This window comes from Notolepis coatsorum (assembly GCF_963971535.1).
Source record: "Notolepis coatsorum genome assembly, chromosome: 17".
NCBI classification, from domain to species: domain Eukaryota; kingdom Metazoa; phylum Chordata; class Actinopteri; order Aulopiformes; family Paralepididae; genus Notolepis; species Notolepis coatsorum.
Window position 1 is genome coordinate 6,819,486 of NC_140181.1, and position 14,711 is coordinate 6,834,196.

General features: G+C 42.6%; 1 protein-coding gene across 3 annotated transcripts in view; it reads right to left on the reverse strand.

Moving 5' to 3' along the window:
- LOC311244524 (cullin-3) overlaps positions 1-14,711 on the reverse strand; it is a 100,523-nt gene that overhangs the window by 53,636 nt on the left and 32,176 nt on the right. For 2 of the 3 annotated variants that reach the window (XM_084334075.1, XM_084334074.1), the window contains exons 2-3: positions 5,625-5,822; positions 1,282-1,395 (exon numbers count right to left, since the gene is read on the reverse strand). In XM_084334075.1, coding sequence (XP_084190201.1) covers positions 1,282-1,395; positions 5,625-5,822 — 312 coding nt within the window. Of the gene's footprint in view, positions 1-22; positions 35-1,281; positions 1,396-5,624; positions 5,823-14,711 lie in introns of those variants that run through there. The other variant, XM_084334076.1, reaches the window with a different exon arrangement.

Sequence of the window (14,711 nt, forward strand, 5' to 3'; positions counted from 1 at the left end):
TATCACTGCTAGCCTCTCTTACCATGTACATGAGGATATCCCTGATCATCACCATGTATCACTGTAATCACTGCTAGCCTCTTAGCATGTACATGAGGATATCCCTGATCATCACCATGTATCACTGTAATCACTGCTAGCCTCTTACCATGTACATGAGGATATCTCTGATCATCACCATGTATCACTGTATCACAGTTAGGGCTGGGCGATATGATATAAATATCGGGTACAGTTCATTACCTTTTCAACGTATCGTGGATATTGTGATGTTTTGCCCAAGAGGATTGTGTCGCGTCAATCTGTCCACACGTTACTCGTTCATATCTCAGCCCGTGCTGAGATATGCCCATTCCGCGGTCTGTTAATAAAGTTTTCAATCAGACAGATGTATGGAAAGGCTTTTATTATAACATTCGTTGTAGTAAAATCATTATGCCTCATTTAGTCATCCTGTGGAGCACTGGTCTCCTACTCGACGGCCGCGGGGAGCTAACGTTAGTAGCTTTGTTGATGTTCAGCACACAGGACATTCAGGAAGTCAAAAACTAATAGCGCTTGCCGATTGGTGCTAAGAACAGCAGGGCGGGTGCAAGCGCTGTGACGTAATTGGCAGACTCGACTGTCGATCAAAATTATTATGTTTCCGTCAGAATGAACGAATGAAAACTTTATTAAAAGGTTGCAGAATGGGTACAATACAGTACAGGAGGATGAAGACCAGAAAAAGACTTTCGGCTTTTTTACATAAGGGTCCTCCATTTTCAATTCATCAAAACATTTAGAGACATACATATATACAGTAGTTTCATAAAAATGCTAAAATGCTATTTATTTATTGATTGATTGATTGATTTAAAACTTTATTAACATATTGCAGAATGGGTACAGTACAGCTCAATACATACAATTGTTAAGGGGATGCAGACCAGAGAAAGACTTTAGTCTTGTTTACATCAGGGTCCCCCATTTTCAATTCATCATATTTCATATCTAAATCATATAATATCTCATTGCTAAATATATGCAATATATAATCTAATAATCTAAATCTAATATATAATATAAAAATGCTAAATGCATGGGTATTTTATTTTGTCTTTAATGTTAGCTTGCAAACTCAAATACTGTCTTGGTAAGCCTCATAATGAATTGTTTGGGGTAAAAAAGAAAAACATCGTGATGTGTATCGTGTATCGCCGAAAGGTCAGAAAATATCGTGATATCATATTTAGGCCATATCGCCCAGCCCTAATCACAGTATCACTGCTAGCCTCTTACCATGTACATGAGGATATCTCTGATCATCACCATGGCAGTCTGATGGTCGTTCCAGGCTTGATTCAGTGTTTGGAGAAAGTTATTGTTTAGAGAGTTGAGGACATCTTCTCGTACCTGAAATGAGAAACGGGACAAGAAGAAGCACCAGATACGGTCAAACTCAAGTTAAGAGACAGGATGAAGTCAGCCTGGGTAAAGACTCCACAATCAGGAGGATTAGCTAAGATAAGATGGCAGAAATAAGATGGGGGAGCTATGATCACTCGCTTCAAATCTGGTAGCCATATTGATGCAAGTTCTAAATGTAGGGCTGTACCGAATGTCATTTTTTAACATTCAAAGCTTCTATTGAAGTATTCGAACGAAGTTTCGAATGCCTGTCGTCATATTTTATGACGTAATAAAAAATAAAAGAAATGTATATCCTCAAACTAAATCCTCAATTTGAATAAAGTGATTAAATTAGTCTTTTAAAAACAAATTATTAAATCAACTTTCTTTAATGAATATAAGTATAACTCGTCAGTTTCATCAACATAAATAACCCAATAAGGGCACGGTTGGTACGAAAGTGATGGTGACGTCTTGATGGAGCGCAGAGTGCCGAGCAACGGTGAAGAAAAACCCCATTGGTTTAAACAGAATCAATAGACACATATGTTGATTTAGAATTTGAATGTCAACATTATGATCGAAGCTTCGAAGCATTCGGTACAGCCCTATCTAAATGTAATATTAATTTATTCATTTTCTATCCTCCATGCAAATAGCAAGAGGCCAATCATCTTGATTAGGTACACAGAGTGGCAATGGACAGGAATCTGACACAAGTCTACAAAATGTTCTCCCGTTTTGATTTAAGCGATAAAATGTGCAACGAGATGGCCTTTGCACCAAGTTGATCCGCCGCAGCAGAGGTGTAAGTCCTTTAGGCCCGTCCAGACTAAGGATTTGTATAGTCGACTTTAATTGGCCAAAATTTGCAGATAGTCGACTGGAATGCAAAAATATATATACAGGTGCAGCTCAATAAATAGAATATTGTGGAAAAGTTCATTTATTTCAGTAAATTCAATTCAAAAAGCGAAACTCTTATAGGTTATAGATTCATTACACAAAGTGAAATATTTCAAGCCTTTATTCGTTTTAATTTTGAAGATCATGGCTTACAGCTCATGAAACCCCCAAATTCAGTATCTCACAGAATTAGAATATTGTGAAAATATTCAATATTGTAGTCTCACAGTGTCACACTCTAATCAGATAATTAACTGAAAACACCTGCAAAGGTTTCCTGAGCCTTTAAATTGTCTTTCAGTCTGGTTTAGTGGGCTACACAATCACGGGGAAGGCTGCGGACTTGACAGTTGTCCAGAAGACAGTTTGACACCCTCCCTCCACAAGGACGGTGAGCCACAAAAAGTCATCGCTAAAGAAGCTGGCTGTTCACAGAGTGCTGTCCATCCAAGCAGCTCCATAGAAGGATGAGTGGAAGGAAAAAGTGTGGTAGGAAAAGGTGCACAAGCAACAGGGACAACCGCGGCCTTGAGAGGATTGTCAAGCAAAGCCCATTCAAGAATTTGGGGAAGCTTCACAAGGAGTGGACTGAGGCTGGAGTCAGAGCATCAAGAGCCACCACCACACACAGACGTGTCCCGGACATGGGCTTCACAAGGAGTGGACTGAGGCTGGAGTCAGAGCATCAAGAGCCACCACCACACACAGACGTGTCCCGGACATGGGCTTCACAAGGAGTGGACTGAGGCTGGAGTCAGAGCATCAAGAGCCACCACCACACACAGACGTGTCCCGGACATGGGCTTCACAAGGAGTGGACTGAGGCTGGAGTCAGAGCATCAAGAGCCACCACCACACACAGACGTGTCCCGGACATGGGCTTCACAAGGAGTGGACTGAGGCTGGAGTCAGAGCATCAAGAGCCACCACCACACACAGACGTGTCCCGGACATGGGCTTCACAAGGAGTGGACTGAGGCTGGAGTCAGAGCATCAAGAGCCACCACCACACACAGACGTGTCCCGGACATGGGCTTCACAAGGAGTGGACTGAGGCTGGAGTCAGAGCATCAAGAGCCACCACCACACACAGACGTGTCCCGGACATGGGCTACACAAGGAGTGGACTGAGGCTGGAGTCAGAGCATCAAGAGCCACCACCACACACAGACGTGTGTCCCGGACATGGGCTTCACAAGGAGTGGACTGAGGCTGGAGTCAGAGCATCAAGAGCCACCACCACACACAGACGTGTCCCGGACATGGGCTTCACAAGGAGTGGACTGAGGCTGGAGTCAGAGCATCAAGAGCCACCACCACACACAGACGTGTCCCGGACATGGGCTTCACAAGGAGTGGACTGAGGCTGGAGTCAGAGCATCAAGAGCCACCACCACACACAGACGTGTCCCGGACATGGGCTACACAAGGAGTGGACTGAGGCTGGAGTCAGAGCATCAAGAGCCACCACCACACACACACGTGTCCCGGACATGGGGCTTCAACTGTCGCATTGCTCCTGTCAAGCCACTCCTGAACCAGAGACAACGTCAGAAGCGTCTTACCTGGGCTAAGGAGAAAAATAACTGGACTGTTGCTCAGTGGTCCAAAGTCCTCTTTTCAGATGAAAGTAAATGTTGCATTTCATTTGGAAATCAAGGTCCCAGACTCTGGAGGAAGAGTGGAGACAGAGGCACGTCGTCCACGTTGCTTGAGGTCCAGTGTGAAGTGTCCACAGTCAGTGATGATTTGGGGGGCCGTGTCATCTGATGGTGTTGGCCCACAGTGTTTTCTCAAGTCCAGAGTCAACGCAGCCGCCTACCAGGAGCTTTTAGAGCACGCCATGCTTCCTTCTGCCGACAAGCTTTATGGAGATGTTGATTTCATTTTCCAGCAAGACTTGGCACCTGCCCACACTGCCAAAAGTACCAGTAGAATAGAATAGAAATACTTTTATTATCCCGTGGGAAATTTGACACTGCAAATCGCTCAACATTTAAACATTTAGACAGAACAGGTCACGAATTAGAATAATAAAACGAATCAAATCAAGTTGCCTAGGATAAGAGTAGAGTAAAATAGAATAAAAATGGAATAAAATATACAGTAAATAAATACAGTAAAAATATACTGAGGTCTACAGTAGGTGTAATATTGCACAGTGCTGTTTCAAACTAAGTCCAGGAAGATGGTAACTGCCACTCTGTGCTCAGTGATGCAGTGAGGCACAGTGATGCATTGTATAGGCTGATGGCTGTTGGAATGAAGGACTTCCTGTGCCGTTCAGTGCTGCATTTGGGTAGTGTGAGCCTAGCACTGAACATGCTCCTCCTGTCAGCCAAGTCTGTGTATAGTGGGTGGGAGGGGTTTTCCCTGATGGCCTGGAGCTTAGCAAGGCTCCTCCTCTCCGCCACCCTTGCTAGGGAGTCCAGCTCCACCCCAACCATGCTACTGGCCTTCTTGAATCCAGCCCGTTTGTGTCCCCTGCTCTCAATAACTGGTTTAATGACCATGGTATTACTGTGCTTGATTGGCCAGCAAACTCACCTGACCTGAATCCCATAGAGAATCTATGGGGTATTGTCAAGAGGAAGATGAGACGCCAGACCCAACAATGCGGACGAGCTGAAGGCCACTATCAAAGCAACCTGGGCTTCCATAACACCTCAGCAGTGCCACAGGCTAATCGCCTCCATGCCACGCCGCATTGATGCAGTAATCCATGCAAAAGGAGCCCCAACCAAGTACTGAGTGATCATAGATGAACACACTTTTCAGAATGCAGACATTTCTATATTAAAAATCTTTTTTTCTTCATTAGTCTCGTGTAATATTCCAATTTTCTGAGATACTGAATTTTGGGTTTTCATTAGCTGCAAGCCATACTTTTCAAAATGATGACAAATAAAGGCTTGAAATATTTCACTTTGTGTGTAATGAATCTATAATATATAAGAGTTTCACTTATTTTATTGAATTACTGAGATAAATGGACTTTTCCACGATATTCTAATTTATTGAGCTGCACCTGTATATATATATATTTATATATATATTTTTTGTGCATCATTCCATTTGGGCTGTGGGGGGTGCTTAATGTCTGAAGGAGTCGACTGAAGGCTTCTTAGTGTTAGCCACGCTTCTAGGCCTCTTTGCTTTTGGAAAGAATGATAGAAAATATATATATATATATTATACAGTATTATAAAAAAAAATGCATTAGACTAAGAGGTTTGTAGTAGACTACGGCTCCTTTCGATGGATTATTCGACTAATCGGGGTCACAGCCCTAGAGGTCAGACAGGGGTCAGCCCTAAAGTCTTTACTTTGTTGATGAGGTGCTCGGTGACCACCTCCCGCAGGCCCGTGTAGAGCTTCTCGCCGTGCTTGTGGAGCACCATGGTGTAGGCGTTCCTGTACAGCTCCTCGAAGCTCAGCCCGCTGTTGTTCTTCCTCTGGATCTCCTGGATGGCATTCTTGAGAAGGTCCCAGATGTTGTTGACATACTTCTCATCCATTGTCATCTGAGAGAGCGAGAGAGAGAGAGGTAGAGAGAGGTAGAGAGAGAGAGAGAGAGAGAGAGAGAGAGAGAGAGAGAGAGAGAGAGAGAGCGAGAGAGAGCGAGAGCGAGAGCGAGAGAGAGCGAGAGCGAGAGCGAGAGCGAGAGAGAGCGAGAGCGAGAGAGAGAGAGCGAGAGCGAGAGAGGTAGAGGTAGAGGGGTTAGTTCAGTTTCACACAGCATCAGTAGTCCTGGGTGGGAGATATTATGTTGCAAAATGAAATTTAAGGACTTTTAAGTACTTTTCCAAGCACTATTTTTCATTTTCAAGGATATCACTCGAGGGATACTTCACTCAAATCACTTTTAAATGCTGTTTTTTTAAGCATCTTCTTGGCCTGCTCGCCAGCTAGAGCATCACACGCCAAGAAGAAATGAGGAAAAGCAGTTGGAGCGCGCGAGACAGCGACTCGTCAGATTTTATTAGAACAGAACAAAAAAAAAGATTTCTTGATGCGAATGGTTGCTTTGAATTTCAAGGACTTTTTAAGCACGTTGTTAAAAATGGGCTGTTTAAGGAAATTCCAGGCCTCGACTTAAAAAAAGAAAAAGATTATCAAGCACTTCAAGGACCAATTCTTGACGAATGGTCAAGACTTTGTCGACTCATCGATTACTTGATATAAATCAACAAATGTGTGAAATTGTATTTCCCACTTGCATTGATGCAGAAAGACTAGAGCCATATGAAATCAGTTTTATTATTTTCCAAATTCCATAAATTTTTTCCCAAATTCAGTTTTTTCCGTTTTAATATTTCAGAATTCTGTATTTAGCTTTTTATGCTAATTTTACCATCAGAAATAGTGTCTAATAAGTGGGAATGAATAAATGTCCACAATTGAATAAGATATAACAGTCCATTTAATGTTTTTAAGTGCTGCAACTCAGAAACAGTTACATTTTACACAATATTTTTCAAATAATTGTGACAAAATAATACACGTTTCAAGTGTAAACAATAGATAGATACAACTAGCTACTACTGACATTATCACAATGACAATGTCAGTAGCCTAGCTATATCTATTATATTGTGATAAAATATAGTAATGCATCATTTAGGCACCTTTAGTTTAGTTTATTTCGTTCGTTTATAAAGGACAGTGTATAATGACAATCGTTTGCATTAAACAAATGGATGGGTGCACTAGATTTAGCTAGAAGCTATCATTTCCATCTATAGTCCTATGAACTGTAACGTTACATAGCTATTTACATTTATTTCGTTTATAAAGGGCAGTGTGTAATGACAATCGTTTGCATTAAACAAATGGATGGGTGCACTAGATTTAGCTAGAAGCTATCATTTCCATCTATTAGTCCTATGTCCTAACGTTACAGATTCAGATTCCTTTATTAAGCCATTTGTGTAAACACATTGGTAATTGTTGCAGCGTTACAGTTTAATGCGTTTTTTTTTAGGGATGCACCGAAAATTCGGCTACCGAAAATTATCGGCCGAAAATGGTTAAAAAGGCTCTTTCGGCCGAAAGGGTTTTAGCACCGAAAATATATGACCGAAAGTCAAATAACGTGTTGTTGTGATGACGTCATCAAAACGCGACTACAGACATACCGGTAGCATGCGCAACATGTAACGTGAGCAGCTTGGCAGCTCTTCCTGCATTCTACAGCCTGTGATAACTAACTCCTCTTGGGAGTAGGGATGTCCCCCGAAACCCGGTTCTAAACTAAATTAGAAAAAACCGGAGTATTGATCAGCTCCGACGTTAACGGTACTGCTATCAGTAGTCTAGGAGCGGATTAGCTACGGAGCTAACAGTGTACCATCCATCTGCGACGCAACGGTGGCAGCAACAGTGGACACTGAGTAATGTTAACGTTATGACGAGTTCATACTACACTACACGTATGAACTCGACATAACGTTAACGTTACTCCGTTTAAATGAAGTGTTTAATTAGCAGCAATCTGTTGTTGAAAATGTATTATCGTTAAACCGGAAATGGAAATGCGAGGACAGGAAGTAGTCATCAATCGTTGTAGTCTTTTAGTCTCAATAGTCTGGAATTAATGTATGCATTCAAAAGTGCTGAATAAATGTTTTATGGGCCCATAAGTGATTATTAATATTATTTAAGTTAAGTTTAGCCATAATCATGTATTTTGCCATAATCAGGTAGCTAAAAAAAAAATTTATATATATATATTTATATTAATCATTTTCGGCCTTTGGTTTTCGGCCAACTGTTTCCTATTTTCGGTATCGGTTTCGGCCAAGAATTTCCCATTCGGTGCATCCCTAGTTTTTTTCCTTTCTTTTTTCACAATAAACGACAAACACCAACACAGACACAGGACAAAAAACAGTGCAGTGGGGGATTAATCAATTAAATACATATATATAAAGTGTAGAGTGCAGAGTTCCAGTAAGGACTAGTTCAGTGCAGTCAGTGTCATTGTGCCAGTGTCACTTGGGGGGAGGGGGGGGGGGGGACCGAGGGGGGGGGCCTGAGGCATTGATCAGCCTGGCAGCTGAGGGGAAGAAGCTCAGTCTGTGACGAGGTTTCACAGCCTTTGGGATCCTCAGCCTTCTCCCAGAGGGGAGCAGGGTGAAGAGGCTGTGACCGGGGTGGGAGGGGTCGGCCACGATCTTACTCGCCCTGGAGTCATAGCTGTGTTTTTGCGGATCCAGTCCACGGAACGTTGACAGAATTAGCAAAACACCTTATCGCCGGAGGCATAAAAGTCATTAGGATACTGTTCTGCTCTGAATTGAGGGCTTATTGCGGAATTTCTTAGCTTCTTGACGATGTTACCATCAAAGCAGCCAGACGCTTGAGCACTGCTGCGTGATGCGTGTAACACGCTGTAGCGTCCCCGCCTCCCCGGATGTTTGCTTTGCACCAAACGTTCCACCCAAAAACGGAATTTCAGTCCAGATTAGGCCAAATTCTGCAATATTCCACGTTTTGCAGTTGATTCCATTTTTCCAGCACGTACCAAAGGAGTGCTCATCCTTTTACAGTAAATAACGACTAAAAGGAGGGCAGTCCTGTAAGTTACACTATAACGTTAGATTACTGATGAATGACACTACGTTATGTCTCTAGCCTAGTGTGCAGACTTGTGTGGCGTCAAAACCTCAATATGACATTTTTCAACAAGCTGGTTGGGTAGTGGTCCCATCGAGGGCAGGATATATCACAACCAGTTACCGGACTGACACGAAAACAAACAAGGACACAAACTGTCATATAGATGTGAAGCATTCATGAGAGAGGTAGGGGGTGTAAACACAAAAAAATTAAAATAAATTGTTCTTGTTGCTGACTCGTGTCAATCTTCCAAGTTTTTGCTATAGTGTCTGCCTTATGTCTCTGTTTTGTAGTTTATTTTGTAGACCATGCTACACATGTATTTAGTTCATATTGTTTATAGACAATGAGATGGGAGTGGAACTTTGTGCAAGCCCTTTGGGCTTCGTTCTCTCCTAACACTGTTTTTATTTTTTTGCACAGTGCAATACTCCAATTCAGCCATTGGCAATTCAGCCGTTGGGTGGGGGGGCGCTGTTTGACGGGCCTGTGACCAGACCTGAAAGCGCCCCTGGCTCTGCGGCTCTGCAGCTGCATGCTATTCGCAAATCCACTGCTGCAGCCGTCCTCCCGCTGCAGCCGTCGTTATCATAACACTACACACATATCATAATGTTTACAGCAAACTGTAGTTGATCACCAGGTATGTTTTATTAACGTACAATAATTCATATAAGAAAAACGATAGGGACATCTCTTACCTTTCTCCACTGGTTAAAAATGCCAGGAACTGAAATTGAAACTTGCTGTGCGCCGCGGTGATATGTGTTTATTATGAAATGACAATTGCGTGTTGACACGCCCACTGCGCGAAGCCTCCTAAATAACTTTTTCCAGTTTGCACATATCTATTATCTATGATTAATTCTATCTATTTTTAGGGGCAAATGCGATATGACGATATTATATAAATATCGGGTACAGTTCATTAACGATACACTTTTTAAACGTATCGTGGATATCGTGATGTTTTGCCCAAGAGGCTTGTGTTGCGTCAATCTGGTCCACACGTTGACACTTTTGAACAGCGCCGCCCCACACACACTACTGCATCAAAAGTTACTACTTATGATAACAAAGGCATTAGTTTTGTGGCATTAACGTTATATAGTTACACTTTCAATAACATCAGCGTATTTACATAGCAACGACCGAGGTCGACCTAGATATAGCAAGCATTAGCCGTTCATATCTCAGCCCGTGCTGACTCCGTTGTGCCCATTCTGCGGTCTGTTAATAACGTTTTCAATCAGACAGATGTATGGAAATGCTTTTATTATAACATCCGTTGCAGTAAAAACATTATGCCTCCAGTCGTTTAGTCATTCTGCAGAGCTAAAAGGTAAAAGTCGGCCGCGGCGAGCTACCGCTGCCATTGTTGTTTTCATTGAGCTCTCCAATAGCGGAAGTAAAAAATTAATACGCGCTTGCCGATTGGTGCTAAGAACAGCAGGGCGGGTGCAAGCGATGTGACGTAATTGGCAGACGCGACTGTCAATCAAAATGATTCTGTTTGCCGACTGAATGAATATAAACGTTATTAACAGATTGCAGCATAGGTACAATACAGTACAGCTCAATACAACAACAGTCAACAGTGGACTGGAGGATGCAGACCAGAGAAAGACTTTCGTCTCGTTTACATCAGGGTCCCCCATTTTCAATTCATCATATTTCGTATCTAAATCATATAATATCTCATTGCTAAATATATGCAATATATAATCTAATAATCCAAATCTAATATATAATATAAAAATGCTAAATGCATGGGTATTTTATTTTGTCTTTAATGTTAGCTTGCAAACTCAAATACTGTCTTGGTAAGCCTCATAATGAATTGTTTGGGGGAAAAAAGGAAAAACATCGTGATGCGTATCGTGTATCGCCGAAAGGTCAGAAAATATCGTGATATCATATTTAGGCCATATCGCCCAGCCCTAGTTACATGACGTCATTGCTATTTTAGAGCTGCTCTACCGGTTACACGGTATAGTCAAAATCCATACCGTAGAGCAAATTAATACCGTTTATACCTTATACCGTTTATACCGTCCACCCCTATATTATAGCTATGGATACAATACTATGGCCCATTTGACATCACCTATCTATGGTTCAATATGTGAAAAATAATAAATGTTTCCATCCATACGTTCCCGTGTTATACCGTGGTGAATATAAGTATGTTTTAGAGCGGTCTAGGGTAATTCATGAAATGCTTAGTTATAGTCTTATATGTCAATTCTACTATAGACGTTGCCGTTTCTTGCCTGTACACGCTATTATTCAGAAATCAAATCTATATCATAGGTATTGTGTGGCGACTGTCCGAACAAACTGTAGTCCGTCACCGAGAGACTAAACAGGGGAAGTAATGATACCTGCCAGACGTGCCGCTGCTCCAGGATACTGTTAGTTAATGATACCTGCCAGACGTGCCGCTGCTCCAGGATACTGAAGTAATGATACCTGCCAGACGTGCCGCTGCTCCAGGATACTGAAGTAATGATACCTGCCAGACGTGCCGCTGCTCCAGGATACTGTAATGATACCTGCCAGACGTGCCGCTGCTCCAGGATACTGAAGTAATGATACCTGCCAGACGTGCCTCTGCTCCAGGATACTGTAATGATACCTGCCAGACGTGCCGCTGCTCCAGGATACTGTAATGATACCTGCCAGACGTGCCGCTGCTCCAGGATACTGTAATGATACCTGCCAGACGTGCCTCTGCTCCAGGATACTGTAATGATACCTGCCAGACGTGCCTCTGCTCCAGGATACTGTAATGATACCTGCCAGACGTGCTGCTGCTCCAGGATACTGTAATGATACCTGCCAGACGTGCCTCTGCTCCAGGATACTGTAATGATACCTGCCAGACGTGCCGCTGCTCCAGGATACTGTAATGATACCTGCCAGACGTGCCGCTGCTCCAGGATACTGTAATGATACCTGCCAGACGTGCCGCTGCTCCAGGATACTGTAATGATACCTGCCAGACGTGCCGCTGCTCCAGGATACTGAAGTAATGATACCTGCCAGACGTGCCGCTGCTCCAGGATACTGTAATGATACCTGCCAGACGTGCCGCTGCTCCAGGATACTGTAATGATACCTGCCAGACGTGCCGCTGCTCCAGGATACTGTAATGATACCTGCCAGACGTGCCGCTGCTCCAGGATACTGTAATGATACCTGCCAGACGTGCCGCTGCTCCAGGATACTGAAGTAATGATACCTGCCAGACGTGCTGCTGCTCCAGGATACTGCGTCTGGTTAGTTTATTAAAGTTACATCAGTAATGATACCTGCCAGACGTGCCGCTGCTCCAGGATACTGCGTTTGGTTAGTTTATTAAAGTTAGATCAGTCCATATACTACAAAACTAAAGTGAATCACAGCTTGGTTTATCACAGTGTAGCGTGCGGTCAACAAAGTGTGACTTCCCCGTTCACCCCCTCATCATTACCGTACCTGAAACCCGCCGGTGAACAGCTGACTTTACTACTGCTACAACACCACGTGACCCATTTGTGAATGACGTAACCATAACAACCCGAGTTGTCTATACCTAGGGCTGGGCGATATAACGATAACGATAAATATCACGATATATTTTAATAATCGATATCGAATATCGAAATAAATAAAAAAATCGAAAAATCGTTTTTTTTTTTTTTTTTTTTTTTTTTGTGACCTGCAACAGGGCAGTTTTAAAACCAGAGACAGTGGACAGACTTGTCTTTCTTGCCTGCAACTTAAAGTAATGGCTTTGCTTGTCCAAATGACAATACTGACCAAATTCAGATTTCTTTTTCTCTTGTCCATTTATTTTGTTTGCTTTCTAATTTAAAATACATTTTGAAACCGTCTGTACACAGTAGGCTATGTGTGCTAGCAGAACTAGACTCCAGTCACGAGTCACAGTGCACATGTGCGGTGGTTTGTCCACCAAAAAAGCACCGAAAGATCGAAAATAAACTAGCAGAGCCAGAACTGTTCAACTCCTCTGGAGCCACAGCCAGCAGAGAAGCCGGTTTACTTTAGCTTTTAAACCAGCTGCAGCCTGAGAACTGGAGTGTGAGGGGATGTAACACTAAAGATGGCGGCAATGACAAAGAATTGCTGCAAAATAAACATACATCTGTTGTTAAAAAAAAATTAAAAAAAATTAAAATAAAAAAAATGTATACTTAACAATTCGATAATTATCGATATCGAGAAATAAAATAAAATCATCATATCGTTATCGCGATATGATTTTTTTCCATATCGCCCAGCCCTATCTATACCTGTCACCAACAGGTATTATGTTCCATCATGAATGCATGAAAGGGGGGGGGGGGGGGGGGGGTCGTTTCTGATTATTTGATAGTCAGTAACGGCATTCGCATTGAACACTAAAAACACTTATCAGCGTGTACGCCATCTGGTACATCCAATGTCCATTTGGTCCACTGCATAACCCACCACAACATATGGATCGGGGATATTTGACGCGCTTCAATGGAACCAGGAGAACTACTCCACTCGGCCGACAAGGAAAAGTGAAACCGGAGACATTTGGCCGTTCCACAGGCCAAGATACAAGGTTACAAAGGGTGCTCAATACCGCCGTCTAACTGGATACAGCCGGTATTGCACTTTGGTTATCTCAGACTCATTCCCTATGGTAACACCAAGGTCCCTGGATGAATAATGAATACAAATATCTAAAAAAAAGGAAAAACGATCAAATAACGTATATATACGTGGTTGGCGTTCAACGGTTGTCGGCCAAACACGTATATAATCATTGTTGGCGGGGATTGAGTTAATGTCTGAAGAAGTCGACTGAAGGCCTCTTGTCCTCTGCGAAAGCATGCAATTGGTCCACTGATGGTGATGGATACATCTTGATACGTCTAGTGTGTGAAATCCTCTTTCAGTGCCTCTGTGCACGTTTTCTTAGGCAGTTAGCCTCGCTGGTATGCGCGCCATTAGCGTTAGCCACACTTCTAGGCCTCTTTGCTTTTGGAAAGAATGATTAAAATGTTTTAAATAATTATAATCTTCGACTAAGAGGTTGGCAGTCGACTACGGCTCCTTTCGATCGATTAGTCGACTAATCGAGGTCAGCCCTAATATATACACACAAATGTGTTTCCCGGTTTCAATGGGTTAAATGTCTTTGGTGGGACTTCGCCGTCACCGCTGCGACAGGTCACACAGCTGAGGGGAGCGATTGGCTGCAGCTTACACAGCTGAGGGGAGCGATTGGCTGCAGCTTACACAGCTGAGGGGAGCGATTGGCTGCAGCTTACACAGCTGAGGGGAGCGATTGGCTGCAGCTTACACAGCTGAGGGGAGCGATTGGCTGCAGCTTACACAGCTGAGGGGAGCGATTGGCTGGCGACGGGATGAATTGAACTTACGATATCTGTGAACGACCACCGTGCGCAAATGAGCGATTGCAAACCTGGATGTACCATTTAGACCAGTGGTTCTCAAACTACGGGTCGCGACCTAAAAAATACTTTTTTTATGTTCTGGCAACATATTCTGGCTAAATATGCCTCGTTTTATGAATGAATGTTTTATGAATGAATGTTTTATGAATGTGAATTTTATGAATGTGTATTGATAACATAGTGCTGTAATAAAATGTTCTAATAAATATGCATGATCAAGTTCAACAATGTGTGCTTTTATCTAGATATTCCTTAATTCCAAACAATGATGTTGTGATGTGGAAAACATATAAAAAGATTGTCTGAATAATCCTTGTAGCTTTGTATCACAATGAT